Raw genomic sequence first — 16,754 nt, forward strand, 5'->3', positions numbered from 1 at the left:
AATCTTTGTAATTTCTTTATGTCTGTAAATATTGGTTTTATATAAGCTATTTTTGTCTAAATTGAGCAATTCATTTAAACTTTTAACTTTTGTGTAAGACACACACTATTTTTATATTTATTATGGAAAATCACTGGAGCAGAACAGCTGAGAATGGCTGCAACATAGCAGTCTTCAATTTGGCTTTTATTTTCAATGCCTTTATGTCGAAATTCTGACAGTAAGCTACATCATCCTGACTTTTATTTTTAATTTTTTGTCTGAACCATTTTTTTTTAGGACTTTTTTGTATATTTTATAACCTATTTATTTGCCTACAGGAAATAGCAAGAAACGTAACATCATAGGCATGTTAAAGACAATAATACTGTACCTGAAATCACCTTACTAGAAATGATTAAAAGACTAAATCTTCTAGAAGCGCTGCTGGAAAACTACAAACCCCAGTGTTTGTGCTTCCGGTACGTGTTACGTCACTGTTCCAGAGGCTCAACTGACTTCACTTGCAAGGTGAGCAGCTAAAATCAGTCTCTACTTTAGCTAACGTCTGCTTCTTAACTTACCGTTTAATTCAACTAAACTGTTAAGCACGGGCAGATATGTTATGTGTATTGGAGCTGTTCGTTGTAAAGACTTTTACACTGTCTCAGGTTGCTTACGTAGTGGGTGATGTTTACAATGAAAGCTAACCGCTAATGCTAGCAAATCCACATTGAATTTCACTGGCTGTACTTTAGCTTGAATGTTCACCTAACTTTCAGCAAGGCTGGCTCTTTAAAGGCCTTGCCGTATTTAGAAGTAGTGTCACCAACTTATGTGCAACCAACTGTAATAGTGACTTGAAAGCCGATTTCAGCTATTATTCATTTGGGTGGAAAAAACGTGGAGACATTGTTTATTTCCATGCTTTAAGTTTAGCTTCCGCGCTAACCCGGTGCTAATTTACTGGGTTAGTTGGTTTTGCGTATGGCAGGTCATACATTTTTGTAACCTGTCATAGCAAACGGTCTGAATACTTATGTCGACGTGATATTCTTCTACAAATTCTATTTTCCCTTTGTCATCATGGTGTGTTGAGTGTAGATTGTTGAGGGGGGAAATTAATTTTAAGGATTTTAGCATGAGGCTGCAACATGACTAAATGTGAAAAAGAGTGACGGGGTATGAATACTTTCTGAATGCGTTGTAGTATAACCGCGTCTTATCTCATCTGAACATACGTAAACATTATAAATACAACCAGTTGTACATGGCTACTGTTGCATAAGAGCTAAGTCCCTCCAATATTGTTCTTGGATGGTGTGTTGATTATACACCCCAAAGCCTGTTATTAAACTAAGATACCTGCTAGAACATGAATGTCTGTCCTGTCATTAAATAAGTTGTCATCTGTATTTATACCCATCTTGCTCTGTTAGGTGGTCTCCAGCCACAACCTCTAGATGCTGCCCAGTGTCCTCCGCTGTGTTCGGCCTATCTCTATCACTCCTGCCTTAAGCCGGCCTCTGGCTCACTTCAGACCACAAATGGACCCAGACCCAAGCCGGCCTGTTGAGAGGGCTATTAGAACCAAACTCACCAACACGCTCAAGCCAGACCACTTAGAGGTACACAATGAAAGTCACATGCATGCCGTGCCCCCTGGTTCCGAATCCCACTTCCGTGTTCTGGTTGTTAGCGCCCAATTCAAAGGTCTGCCACTGATACAGCGCCACCGTCTGGTTAATGAAGCTTTGAAGGAGGAGTTGAGTGGCTGTGTTCATGCACTTGCTATACAGGCAAAAACACCTGAACAGTGGGGGAGTAACCCCACCTTGGCTAAGAGTCCACCATGCATGGGAGGATCGAGGGGAGATCACACAATGGAGGAGAAACTGAAGGCTGGACGAGAATGAAGTGCTGGACTATGAATCAGTGCTGGACTGCAATATGAGGAATACAGGTGAATGCTGTAACAGAGATATAAAGATTCATATTTCTTCCTCTCCCTTTTCTTCTTTTTCTTCTTTCCTTTTTGATTTTATTCACACATCCTGGGTTTAATGGCAGTTAGGATTCTGTTTTGTCAGTCATAATAAAACCATCATTGTAAACATTAAGTTTGCAATTGTATTGAACATGTAAATTTTGCTGTATCAACTAGTGTCACATGGCTGTTGAACAAATTCAGTACAAAGGACAACAAACACTTAAATTCCACAGGACAATATTTCCATAACAATACTCTCAATGATATCAGACTTATGGAGTAAAATGCTAAAAGTACTCGTAGGGATTTTGCCTAAACAACATTGTTTTTTCTTTTGTTTTTTTTGTGAGCCAGTCAGCTCTTTGTAGGTTGCTGTGTGTATCAGTACAAACCTCTTTATGTGTTCTAGTATCACAGGCCAATAGTCAGTAGTGGAAGGTCATGTTTCCTCATTTCTACAAGTGAATGAAAGTAAACAGAATACTTAAAAAAGAATGTAAATACATTTCTGCAATTCAAGATCGAAAATTTAAATAAAGTTATTTAAGCAGGCAGGATATTTATTGAAGTCTTTACACATGCATTGGAAGTGGGAAGGGGTAACACTTGAATTCAATTATAGTGTTCTTTAACATAACTATAAATGATGGCCCGATATGAATATGTGAATTGTATTTGACTGAAACGAGGCAGTGTCATTACTTTGAAGATCAAGTCCTAAGAATCAGGACCTTGCCTTCATTTACTAAGTGCTATATTCACATCCCCATACGTACATTGAACTAGTCATTGAGAGCTGAAATCATTTGTCATGGACAGGAGGAACATTTGCAGTGACCAACATCTCTTTGGGCAAAAAATGTGAAGCCGTCCTTTCAATACCTTTTTTACAAGATTCACTATAACAGGCATTCTCCGGATGTACAGCATGTTATGCTCAAAGCAAATGAATCACAAACAAAGGGTGCTATAGTTGCAAAAAGTTCTAATTTTGTGCTTTCAATGCATTTACTTATTGAAAATTATAAATGAGGCCTGTGTTACATTCCCTTCTTGGTGTCTTGAAGTAAACCCTTACCAAGTCTGTAAGCCTAGTCTGCCTTCTACAGGCTTGTGACCCAGTTGTAATTTAAATAACATCCTTCTGTAAGGCCCAAATAATCACTTTCCTTCATTATGCTAGTGTAGAAGAGTTTAAATTTTCAGTTACGCTTATTTACATTGCAACCATCTCAGACAACAGTATTATTAAATGAATGGAACTCAGATTTAGCTGGTTTTTAGAGTTTTGTTAAAATGTATTTCTGTGTTGTTGGACAGGGACTAATGCCCTCATGAGATGCCTGTGCTTCAAGAGGATGTCAATACCACTAAACAACACATGAGGGCAGTATGTGCACAAACTAAATGACAAATTGAACTGGGTGAGTGGGCTGATGAATACAAGATGTCTTCATTATTCCCCTTAATAAAGTCCGTCAGACAGTTTTCAATCTTCAATTGAACATGCCGTCAAACACAAACTACTGATAATTAACAGAGGACTAATTTGTTAGAAACTGGACCAAACAATATATTTTCATAACTTTAAAAATCTAACTATTAATCCAATACCAAATTTTGTGACACAAAATAATTACTCTAGACAAACAGAAAATCAGTCTCTGGTCAAAGTATGGTTAAGTGGTTAAGTAAATAATAGCTCGGTTATATTTTTACATGCTCCTTGTCTCAGCTCTGCAGTGATTGGTTGAGCAAACCAGAGGACAAAAGTACAAAATGTTCGGTAGTTTGCATTTGCTCTCAGAATGACGCACTCTACTGTGTGTGTGTGTGTGTGTGTGTGTGTGTGTGTGTGTGTGTGTGTGTGTGTGTGTATATATATATATGTGGGTGGGCGTCTATTTTTGTCTTGGGGTTGTATGTGTCACTGTGAAGGTCTTCTTGTCCTTCCCTCAACCCTGATGACGGCCAAAGATCACTCCTCAAGCGTGTGAGAGAGATAAGACAACAGATATACGTAAAGGGGAAGAATAGTCATTCGGGGTCTTTACCAGCAAGTCTTTCCCCTAATTATCATTCATCTGCAATATTCATTTGCTCCAGAAAGATATTTATTTAGATTTGATGCTACACAAGAATGAGACAACACCAAACATACTCACGGAGCCAAAGCAAACTTTTAATGCTTTGCTGCAAAGCTATTCAAAGTTATTGTTAGCTCATAAAGACAGCCCTTCGGTGGAATGTGGTCCACCTCAAGGTAATGCTTGTCGTCTTCTACAATTATCCTCCGCCTGGAATTGACAGCCTGTCAGGCCTCACAAAAGGCTGTGGTGAGGAGGGTGAACAACTGGTGTCACTGGTTTGGAAAAAGGAAAACAGTAACACAACCACTTTATGACCCCTGCTCACCCATTAGAGCCAGGCCTAAGGGGGCAAGAAGCAAGGTTGTGGCTGTGGGGGGGGTGGGAGCAATAAGCCGGGCTGCCTTGCCCGGGGAGCCGCAGACTGTCTCTGCCGATAAGATTTACGTGTCACAATTCCAGGTGCCGTTATGATGGAGAGGGAAAAGATGTCAAGTCGTCAACAGTGATGAGGTGGAGTGCAGGGACTTGTCTGGCACTTAAAAGCTTGGGCTGTTTTACATGTGTGAGTAGTTCATCCCCTATTTAGTCTGTGACAGTTATACAGCAAAATAACAGGGTGGGTCAAGTCACCGTAAGAGATTGTAACTGATTCTAACCAGAGGTAAAAACACAAGTGCTTTTGAGTTTCCTTTTGTGCAGTTTTTCCTTTTCACGTACTACATATTCTAAGGTCAGTAATTTAGCTTTTAGTTTAATAGATGTCGCTGTTACAAAGAAGCAGTTTGCTCAACTACTTTAAGCAAGAAAAGCAGGAATTTGAGAGTAGCCTACAGCTGTGCAATTAAAACCTAATCAGACCAAGACTCCACTTAAGGTTGTTCTGCACCTCGCAGGACAATCCTGAGAAAACTTAAAACAAAAGATGGTCACTGGTTTGGTTGGTTGGACATAATGAGACGGTTACAATCAGGATCCCACTTTCACAGTGCTTTTCTACTTCTTCTGGAGTAGCTTCTGTTTGTGTTCTTGAAATACTTGATCTACTTTTCCTGCCTTTGTAATTGCTCAGAGTCCATTTTACTGCACAGGTGTGTCAGTGCATTGGAAAGGGGTAGTTTTAGTAGCAGAGTGGTCGTGTTTGTATGTATTTTTGATTAAAGCTATCCAAATAAAAAGCCAAATTATAATTTATACATAAACATATGTTAATACAAGTATTTTATATATTATTAAACTAAGGTTAGTTTTTCCAAGCAATTATTCAACTCTAATGCTATTGGTCTTGTCGTATGGATGTAATGGTTGGAAAAAATTCCTCCTCATTTGTCCACTACCAGCTCATTTTCACACACATACAGAGCTGAACTATTGTATCGTCAATACACCATGCCCCTCTATCATGTCCAGACTCCAGTGGTGATGGATCTGTCTCCGGCCCCAGGTCTGGGCCACGTGACCTGGAGGGTACAGCAGGTCAGTGGGAACCCACCTTGGCAGTGCTGCTTCTGCGTCACAGTCCGGGGACAGATGGTGCCAGGCTGGGCTGGGACCCCGGGCAGGGCAGGGTTCCCGCGATGAACAGCCCCTGATTTACGCTGCGGCTCCGGACTGAGGGCTGGGGTGCGGGAGGCTCCTTCTGCGCAGCTGACCCCTGCTGGTTGCAGGGTCATCCGTCGGGAGGGAGGAGAGGGGGTTGGGGGACGTCAAATGGGTGTCCGAGAACGGGTGGTTGTGTCATCCCAGGGGACTGGCTTCGTCTTCTACCCCCCGGTCAGCTGCAGGATCTGTGCAGCATGTGTGTGTAGGAAGAGCAGCCTGTTAAACACATTTAATGTAAACCCCCACCAGGAACATCAACCATTACATTAATTGTCTTTAATGCTCAGCCTGATGTCATTGCACAATAGAAATGGTGTGTCTTTAAGAAAGCTGTCAAAGTAGCACAGTTTTGTCCTTGTAATCTTTGCTGTTAATTGGAATAGTTCTACAAGTTTCACACTATAATAGCAAAACCATTATGGAAGGCAGCTCAAAATCATCAGTCCTAATTACAGTTTAATAATCACAGAATAGCTTTTAAAAGCTCTCATGCTGGTCTGGTGATTAATCTTTCGCTGGTTTCATGTTGTAAAAAAAAACAGAGTTGAACTTAAGGTGATGGTAATAGGCTATTAAGGCCTTTTAATTGGAAACCCCCCCTTCGCCAGCTCTCTCTCACCACACCGCCAACTAATGAAATCAGTGAATAGCCGGCATGAAAGGGAAGGACAAAAGCAGAGATAGGCAGAATACAATATCCTTGTGTGGGAGAATTAGTTACACTCAGTAGTCTAAGTATTCAAAGCACAGAGCAAAAAAAGGGGGCTAGAGGGGGATTAAGAGAAAAGTCCACACAGGTGGGTTGCTGGGAGGGAGGAGGGGTCACATGACAGGACGTTACCTCGTTTGATAAACAACAGCCGGGGCCCACAGGAAGGAGGAAGGGAGTTATTTTATAGGCGGAATTAACTGCTTCACCACATCAGGTATTCATTATGGTAAATCTCCCAGGTGTGCTGTACATGCAAGTAAAGTCAAACATCTTAGGAGGTTGGATTTTGATGCAAAACAACTTGGACTGATAGATATTTGCTTTGGACAGTAAGGATGGGAGCTGGGGAGGACCTCACAAACTGATTCCTAATCACAACACAAGTGTTTTTCTTAGAAATGCTGTTAAATTATTTTTTTTATAACTTTTTGTTGCAGAATAATAGGCTGACTCTTGTAGTTACTGTAGACTTGTAGTCAGAAAGGAAGAGGGAGTAGAGCACAGGTAGAACTGTGCCCCTTGTTTAAGATTGTTGATATATTAAAAGTGTCTTTTCCATCATGACCAAAGTCAAAATTCAGATTATTTTTATGGTATGGTATGGATTTATTTTCACTAAATAGTTTGACTAAATATACCATAATGACTATGGCAAAAGGTTAACAGTGACGGTATTAATTAGAGTCCACTGGGGAGAAATACGATATTATCTAGTAAAGTAATAATTTTAACTAAAAGGTCCAGATGTACCTTTACTTTCAGGAGACTGGAAAATGATTAACTTGAAGTCCTGTGGTGTATGATTTCTGACAAATGCTGAAATAAGTGATCTGAAAATGACTTTCGAGAGGTTTACGTGTCTCCATAACATCCTAGCAACTAGGTGGCTGGTTGTGATTCCTTATTTTACCTGTGAAGTCCCGTTAATGAAGTAAAACTAGAAACTAAAAATAAAAGTTATTGTTTGTTTATAGCTCAACAACAAAATTACTCTGGGAACATGACATCTGACATCTCAAACATCAATCTCAATGTTTTTCACCATTTACAACTCAAAAATTCCCCGAGTACACATGTGGTCATCACACAGCCCCTCTGCTGATCTGGTGATCCCAAAATGACCAAAAAGAAATGAGACGCCACTGACAGGGCTGTTTGTGACAAATCAGCTGACAGCAAAGATGAAAAGTGAATTGTCAAAGAAAGTAACGTCTTTATCGTCACTGACGTGTGTCAGCCTTTTTTGTTAATGTGTGTTTTTGTTCCCCTGCCGCAGCTCAGTCAATCACATGATCACAGCAGTAAGTCATGGGAGTTTTTCCTGGGGGTGTTAAGGCATGGGGCTGGTTAGGCTGGTTTGCGGGCCAGAGTGCACAGGCCAGGGCCTTAGCCCTAAGCCCTGCACACTCAGTTACTGACACGCATGCAGCTCCCCTTCCCTCCCCTCCAGGGCACTAACCAGAGGAGTGTGCATGTCAAGACAGATGGGTCACAGATAAGACTCTTTCAAGGCCTTCTCCCTGGGCTCCCTCTTTACCCTCTCTCAACTCCCTCTCAACTTTTTTTGCTCAGCCTCTGTGATCTTCCCACTCCTGCACACTAGCTTTGAACCTGTGCCTCATTCCTGTAGCACCCCCTCCATCTCCACTTGCTGTCAATCACATCATTTTCTGTGCAAGCTATGACCCCGGTTTGTACACTTTGGCTTGTTACCCTTTGCCTTACGTGGCTTTGTCCTTATAAACTCCTTTTGACTTCACTTTACACACTTTCATTTAACATTTTAAAGAGCCCCTCTTCTGTGTGGCTGAGGCGAATGTGCTTCCTGTTCCCCAAAATCTTCCCTCAGCCTCTCCTGGGCTCCACGTTACTCACAGCTGAACCCTGACACATGACTTTCTCTACCTCTCTTTTCCCTCCTTCTTTAGCACTGTGTCTGGAGGATTACATTCACTTAACCCCCTGGAGTACTCAATACCCTATATGATCACGTTTATATCTCATGCACAGCTGAAGCTATTATCATATCACCATATTATGTTATTGCTTCTTCCCTTGGGTATTACTCAGTGCTGATGTTTTTAGTGAAGGGGTTGTAAGTTATTCAAACACCGGTGTTTAGATTATTTTGTGGGATTTGAATGACAGCCAGCATATAGGAACATGCAGCAGAGCCACGGAGCATATGATATTCACATAGCTGCTTTTATAGTCACTGCACAAAGACTCATAAACCCCCACTCCGGCATGTTTATCATCATAAAACCAAAAGGAGAGTTAACAGAGATTGAGCACGTTTATGACTGAGCCTCAAATATCATAAAAAAAAAATTTGATTAGCAGCAGGGTTTCTCATGTGGTCACTTTGCACCTGCTGTATCCTAGTATTAGATGACACACATAAATGTTCGTTTAGATGTTATTTCTCAGGTTTTAGCAACTGTGTGGCGCTACAGATGGCAGTGTCTGTAGGTTGGTCTGTCCTTCCACCACTTTGGTCCAGACCAAAATATCTGAACAGCTATTGGATGGATTACCATGACATTTTATACAGACACTCATGGTCCCCATAGGTTCAATCTTAATGACTTTATTAATCCTTTGACTTTTTTCTAATGCCAGCAGCAGGTCAAAGCTTTCACTTATCCAGTGAAATAACTCATGGTCTGCTTAATGGACTGGCACAAAATTTGGTACAGACATGAAAGGATTGCACAAGAAATCTTCTACAGATATTTCTTGGTTCCCTGAGGTTGAATCATAATGACTTTGTTGATCCTTTGACTTTTCCTCTAGCACAACAGGAAGGTTAATTTTTGTGATTGCGAGTGAAATGTCTTCTCAACTATTGGACGGATGGTTTGCCTTGAAAAGTGGTACAGACATTCATGCCCCCATAGGATGAGCTGTAATAATGATAATGATAATGAGCCTCAGCTGTACTTAGAGATTACTCAACTGTGGTTAGTGCTAATTACCAAATGTTAGCCAAATATGCTGCGGGCTAAAGCGGTTAACTACGGGAAACATTATACCCGTTTAGCCTTACGTTTTGCACATTTTCAGACTCTCTCCGCTGGAAGACATTCATAGTGTTGCGCTCAGTTGCTCACATGAAAAGTGATAGAAACAGCCGCACAACCAGCCAATCACAGCAAGAAGTGGTTGTGATTGAATTCAGTCGGAAACAGACCTCTCTAATCTGACGCAGGAAAAGTATGGGAGGGAGGAGGGGTTTCTGAAGCCACAGGTAGTTTTGAAGAAGCATTCTGGGAGCTTATAGGACCAGTCTGAACAGAACCACTAGTGTGACTGTAGACTCTTGTGCGTCTTGTTTCACTTTCCATCCCACTGAAAATAGCCAGCTGTTGGTAGCTAATCTCCCAACAACACGCAACACTATTGTACTGATTTTATCCCATTTGCCACTAAGAAGATGATTCACTGATGCCCCCTCTATAGGGCGTCTTTGAGTCCAATATTAACCCATAAGCGATATTGTTCAGACTGCAGTTCGGGTCAAAGGGGTCAGCCATACGCCAGGCCAGTAAACGCAGGGTTAATCTTGGCTCTTCCAGATGTACCATCCAATTCAAAGGATCTGTGAAGGCTCCGCTTGGACTTCCACAAAACGTGATCTATTGTTCATCTGTCAGCAGCGCGGTGATATATTCTATCCTACACTCGTGGACAAAACATACCCCGGCGATTATACAAGCGGGACCATTCGCCCTGCAACAACGCCAGCCCGGTGACTGTGGACACCAGGCAGCTTGACCCCAGGGTCTCACTCTTCTTTGTTTCCACTGACCTCTGTTTCTTTTACCCCCCTCTGAACCTAAAACCTCTGTCCTTCCAACTCCCCCTCCTTTCCCTGCCTCTCTTCTCCCACACACTCTTCTCACACATACAAATAAAGAAACGGGCCCCTTCCAGTTTATTTTATTAGCACTTTGAAACCCAGGCCTTTTACAGGGGAGAGGAGGGGAAAAAATAATGGGAAGGGGCTTTAATTAGGAGAGTTATTAGGGCTCAAATAAAACAACGGGGTCAGGGAGAAGCGCTGGGTCAACTGGGAGTGTGTGGGCTTTGATATGAGGACTTTGTCATCTTTGGGTTTGACCCTCGTACCCACAAACAGGGCAAGGCTCACGGTAACACTGAAGCCCTTGCAGGATTGTTGTTAGGGAATGGCCACACGTTCTCTGGAGTGTGTCTGTAGTGGCAGGAGCGCCATGCCTGTATGAATGCTGAGTGTGTGAATGAATGAGCCGTTTACATCTGACTGCACTTTCTGACATGTGATGGTTTGCATTGTTTGTGCAGAAGGATGCATGCATGCCACAAAGAGCAGTATGTACACTTCCAGCTGTGTATCTGTGTATACATGCGTGTTTGTTCAGTGCCAGGTGTACCGTCCCCTTCCTTTGTGATCATCCCATCTGCGGATTGTGACATGGAAGCCCCTGCAATTTCCTTTACTCGACTCTTTACCGGCTTCCGACTCAGTCATACCTCAGTGTACGATCCCCTTTTGTCCCCTTCTCACGTTCCCTCGCCCCCACTTCCCCTTCCCCTCTTCCTCTCCTCCTGAGTGGCCGCTCCCTTCAGCTTTCTCGCTGTTTACCAAACACACCAACGGCCTCCTCCTCCTCCTCCTCCCTACTGCCTACCTCTTCCCTCGCTCCCGCACATGCATGTCTTTGTTTGCGCTCATCTGAGTAGAAAATGGTTCCCAACTACCGGCGGGGCTGCAGTGTGAGACAGGAGGCCTTAAGTGGTGCTCGTGGGGGGGGGGGGGGATTCCACTGAGTGCGGCCGACGCTCCAGCCACCTCCTCTGGGGGTGTGGAGAGGGTGAGGGAGGGTGAGAAAGGATGAGGAAGAGGAGGGGAATCCCCAGAGCTTGGCACAAAGAGAGCCTGCACTGTGATCAGTGGAGGCTTAACAGCATATCATCAGGGGCTGGCAAAGCACACTGTGACACTGCGCTCATCTACTGTAAATTTTCTAAAACAACAAATTACTGGTTGATAATCATGACATCCCTTGAGTCACCACCACAGACAGACAGTCCTAATGTGTCTGAGGGGAGAAATGCAGCTGAAGAAATTTTAAGAAACAATGTGCATCTGTGTGACTGTTTGCTGGGACTGCATGTGCTCTAAGAGGAACTCTTCTCATACATAACTCACATATAAGTTGATGTGAATGTTGTAGCTCTCTGCACATCAGAGATCCCAAGAGATTTGGAATAAAACACAAACAAAAGGATTGGAGAGCCAGGGCAACGCATTTCCCAGAATTCAAAAACAATATTTGGCACAAAGGGATTAAACCTTTATCTCTAAACTTTTGCATCAGTCACAGTCAGAGGCCACCACCAAAGAGCCCTGCAGAGGGAGAAACCAGCAGACAGATGTGGGAGACAGATGTGTATGTGCGTGTATGAGAGAGAGAGAGGGGGAGAGAGAGCGTGCTGCTCGGTTAGATGTAGGTATTATAAGTGGCTTGCTCCAGGATGACCAAGTAGGTCAAGAGAATCAAGGCGGGAGTGAAGGGGCTCACAAAGCTGTGAGGGGAAGGTCAAGCGTGAAATCCCTCCCTCCTTGCCACTGTGACCCCCCAGGGAGGAACTCTGGACAAGCAGTGAGGCGTGTGTGTTTGTGTGTTTGTGTGTGTGTGTGTGTGCAGTTGTACTGGATTGGAGTAAAGATGTGGGTACAATATGTGGCAGTCATGTACACTGTATTAAACTCAATGACCAACAAGTAACAGTACCTCAAAGACCTAGTAAGTGCTAGAAAGCTGATACCTGTGGATTGAACACACACCTGTGCTGTAGAATGAAACACAGTTAATTGGTACCTGATGTAACATTTATCTACAGTAGATTTGTTGTGTGTCTTTCCATGCTTTAACACAGTAAGAGAGACTGTGTTGCATTATTCAGAAGTTGTATCTAGTTGTCTGGACTTGCTCACCCCAGCCTTGATAAACAGCCAAACCTCAAGCTAAGTGACAAATTTGTCAAATACAATTGAGGACGGTTCAGCGGCTCACTCACACCCTGAGGAAAACTTCCAAATGTCCAAGCCGAGGCCTTCTGAGCGCTCGCAGTTTAAAGTGCTGCGTGTGTCAGTATATCTTGTCGGCAGGTGGTTTCAGACGCAAGACATCAGACGTTTGTGAGGAGAAAACTATCAGTCTGACCACATGTTGAGACGGAGATGCATTCATGTGCAGCAGGTACATCTAATGGAGCACAGATGCTCCAGGTAGGCAGTGCTGTTAAGTGCTCTCAGGATAAAGGCAAGAATTCAGCTTTATATACATTTGTGTGTGTGTGTGTGTGTGTGTGTGTGTGTGCTTGGATCTGCCAGTGTATGAGCATTCATGTCCATTCAAGTATACAGTTTCCACTGTGTGCATGAGAGAATGAGTGCATGCACAATGTGTGTTTTATCTTTCAACAACCAACTTACGTTAGCATGTACACCTGCTTCCCTCAGTATGAGTGTATGTATGTTGCCACTTTGCAATAAGCTGTCCTTAATAATGGTTTTACACTTCAAACTAGTGTTTTTAATGGTGTTTTATTAACGCTTTATAGATCAGTGATGAGACAAAAAACAACTTTTGGGTTGCCAGGTTGTGAAAGGTCCAAAATAACTTTGTCTTTTTTGTTGTTCTTAAGTAGATCAGAAAAACCGATCCAATAGAAAGCAAAATAAAAGTTAATGAGTTTCTCACTTTAGAATAAACCGTATACTTCTCATTAGTTACAAATATATACATACTTTATATGGACATATAAAAGATGGGTACCACGTTCTACTATGGCATCTCTCATAAAGGGGTTGTAAGTTGTAACTAGTGCCTTTATTATTATCATATAATAATCATATAATTTAATCAATGCTTTGTAGATCAGTTATAAGCTGTTAAGAAGAGGAGCTTTGATTTGCTAGGTTGTGAAAACTCCCCATGGGAGGAATGTACAAATCTAAATCCATTAATTGACAACATTGAACATGTATTAATGGATTAACGATATATAAAACTAAGAGGATCAACACCAGCCAAGGAGATTTTTCACAGCTTATAGCAACATAAAGGCTGAAACTGATCTATAAAACATTAGTAAATACTTAATTAATCGTCATTAAAGCTACAACAAAAGTGGCACCAGCATTCGATCTGTCTGTGCGTTGCCGTTGTCACGTGTGTGCAAGTTTGTGTCTGTGTGAGAAAGTGAAAGAGTCGTACTTGTGCGCCCTGCAGTCTGATGGCTCGACCTGTCACACCCTGTCGCCTTCATGTCACTGCTGCAGAAGCTGCTTTTCTCGCCCTCGCTGCACCTCAGCGACACTCCCACTGCCACTCACCCCCCACACCGCCTCTGTTCAATGGTAGAAACTGCCTCTCTTTCTCCACGGATGTAAAATAAGAGTCTGTGTTCATGCACACATGATACATTTCAGTGTCAAAATGCATTACATTCTTACAGAAACGTTAACAAAATACTAATATGTTCTGTAGTTTTCATTGTTGGTCGAGGCCTGGTCTCTTAAAATGAAAGAACTTTCTTTGTAAAATCAGTTCATTCCAATGGAATCTGTGTCACTAACTGATTTACTTGCAGGGAAGTGAGTCTGTGCTAATTTTTAATGTTTGATTGACCTGCGAATTTGCACTGTTGACCAATAGCGAGATCTTTGAGGCAGCTGGAGGAAGCTATTGCAGCTCATTAGCTGTGTTGCACCATTCACTTCTGTTTAACCTCATCTGTCTGAGTCTGAGACTGCTCCACAAAAGAGTGATGGTTTGTGGAGAGTGTTGAGACACTTTGTGAAAACTTTGTGAATTTATTACCTCATGACGGACTGACTGGAGGATAATTCCCTCTTGAATAACTCTTTAAATGAAACGATGTAATACAAAGTTGTGAGTATTTGTAGTACACGTGTTGTCAAATTGATGCAGATGTTTTCTGAATTCATCAGCATTTCGTCTATTTGCGTGTGGTTCCTTAAGTTGCAGTGCGTTGAGCTCTCAGGGCCGCTGTACTAAACAATATCACCATGATATCGCCGAGCTTAGACCGACCCATCCTTGCAGGACAGGTTCTCTTTAATGCTCAGCAAAGGAAATAATTATACAAGATTAACATGGGATCATGACTTCAAGTCATGGAAACCAGGATGAACTAGGAAGTACACACCAGGACTGGGCGGGAGCCGGTCCCTCTCTGGAGTCAAAGTGAATGAAAATGGCGAGCTCTATCACTCAGTCAGTCAGTCAGTCAGTCAATAATTAACCACAGAAACGTTAATTTCTCTTCACTGGCTCAAGGTAATTGAGCTTCCATGCGCTTAATTGCTAAACTAGCCAATACACACTGGTCTGTTTGACAGTGATGCATGATGCATCATCACAAAGACAGACATTATATAAGAGCGGAGAGATTGATTTACCCTGTGAGGAAAGGTGTTGCACTGCTTCAGGTTTTCGATAATGAACGACCAGAACACCATTTTTAGCCTGTGAGTGACAACTTGTAAGTGATGACTTAGAGGTTTCCTTTAACACGCTGTCCAAGAGAATAATGCAGCTGTCAGAGAAAAATGTCCAACTGGATTTTGGTGGGTTTCTTTTTTTTTTCTTTGCTTGAATTTAAGGTTTACAGGACCGTTGATGTGTTAATGTGTTTCATGACCCTTCGGGTGTCTGGGAGGTTATTGAATCATATCCAAAACAGGCAGAAGATGGAGGTACTTTTCGTCTGTCAACAGCCATAAGCTATGTGTGAGGTGAGGCTGAATGAGGCGAACAGGCTGCTGTTTGCTCCTATGTAAACCTCTGGCAGAAAGACAGAAAGTAAAGGTTATATAAAGGGAGACATTACACCTGTCATCTGGCAAACTACTGCACAACTGGTTCAAGTCTTACAAGTGCTGTAATCTCTGCTGCATGCAGAAAAGAATGTGATAGTGTGTAGTGCAGATGTAGTGCAGATGTGCACATTAATTAGGACATTAAAGCATCTGGAGGTTGAACGATGGGTTCAAGACTAATCCAACAGACTAAACAGAATTACATTTCCTCCACTGAGACTTATTTTCTGTGTCAGGATACGTCTCGCTGCATCATGGTCATAACATGGAGAAGTTGTGTTGAGATTTTTTAGTTATGCAGTTTATGAGTTAACTGGTAAAGTAGATCAATCAGATCAATATACATTTATTACTGATTTTAAAGGTTAAAAGACTGGTTTGCTGTGAACTGATTGTTCATGAATGAAACTGTCTTCTTTGTGGGCAAAGAGAGGAATAGAACATGTGTGCCCAGTAACAGACAGGAACAACACAGGTATCAAATATCATTCAGTCAGTCAGACACTTAGCTCAGATCCCTCACTTCTGTAAAAGCAACAGTACAACAATGTAAAAATACTCCATTACAAATAAAAGTCCTGCATTTATTATGGCTCCTGTTTCTGATAAAACACATACATTTACTCCTGTTCCACCGATGTGGAACCACAGTCTGGACTGCGATTGCCTTGTGTGCAGGGATGCCAGACCCAAAGGTTACTCTGCAGGCAGCATTAGTGACTTGAGTTTGAATTGTGTGTCCATGGGTAGCCTTGAAGGTTGATGAGTAGCGGACAGACAGACTGCCGCATTCTATAGTTACATAGTTTTATATATATGACATTATTACATCGTTAATGTTGATGCATCAATATGAAAGTAGCATTTTACTGTTGTGGCTGGTTGAGGTGGAGCTATAGTTTTATATACAGTTTGGTAGATTGGCCCAGTGGTTCCCAATCCAGGGTCTTGGCCCCCCTCCAAAGGGCCACAAGATAAATCTGAGGGGAAAGAAGGAAGACATACAAACTTCTACACAATTTTGAATTTAGTTTTTGTGAAATATTGGATCATTTTGCCTCTTAGAGACTTGAAGAGTTAGTTCAAACAAAACTGAAACATGACAAGGAAAATAGTTTGGAAACCCCTGGCTTCATCATTAACAATCATTGTATTTTATAATCTCTGTAGTGGAGTAAAACACAATATTTCCCTCTGATAAAGCACCTTAGAATTGGACGTAAGCAAATTACTTGAATAATTAAAGTCGGTTACTTTCCACCATTGCCTGTATGTGCGACACAGTCCATGTGAGAGAGTGAAAGTGTGTATATGTGTATTAGTGAGCGGGAGGCGGACCTGTTGGCGGAGCAGGTCAGCAGGGTAGAAAGGCGGTGGGCCGAGCCGGGAGTCGCATCCCCTCCCAGGGGTCAGGACAGAGAGGATGAAACCTGTCATTAGGAAGGTGAGGGGAAGAAAGCTCTCAGTGGGGGGGGCATTGTCCTGGGG

General features: G+C 42.3%; 1 protein-coding gene across 1 annotated transcript; it reads left to right on the plus strand.

Annotated features, from left to right (window-relative positions):
• Positions 1-461: 461 nt before the first annotated feature.
• bola1 (bolA family member 1) lies at positions 462-2,521 on the plus strand. The gene is made up of 2 exons (XM_023407127.1): positions 462-510; positions 1,419-2,521. Exon 2 carries the CDS (start codon positions 1,443-1,445, stop codon positions 1,893-1,895), a length of 453 nt encoding a protein of 150 aa, XP_023262895.1. The 5' UTR covers positions 462-510; positions 1,419-1,442; the 3' UTR covers positions 1,896-2,521.
• Positions 2,522-16,754: the final 14,233 nt, after the last annotated feature.

This window comes from Seriola lalandi, unplaced genomic scaffold (genome assembly GCF_002814215.2).
Source record: "Seriola lalandi dorsalis isolate HSWRI2012SDOR001 ecotype SW California unplaced genomic scaffold, Sedor1 jcf7180002054330, whole genome shotgun sequence".
NCBI lineage: Eukaryota > Metazoa > Chordata > Actinopteri > Carangiformes > Carangidae > Seriola > Seriola lalandi.

What these genes read in the sequence shown, in the direction of transcription:
- bola1 (XM_023407127.1), top strand. Translation starts at nt 1,443, where the DNA reads ATGCTGCCCAGTGTCCTCCGCTGTGTTCGGCCTATCTCTATCACTCCT.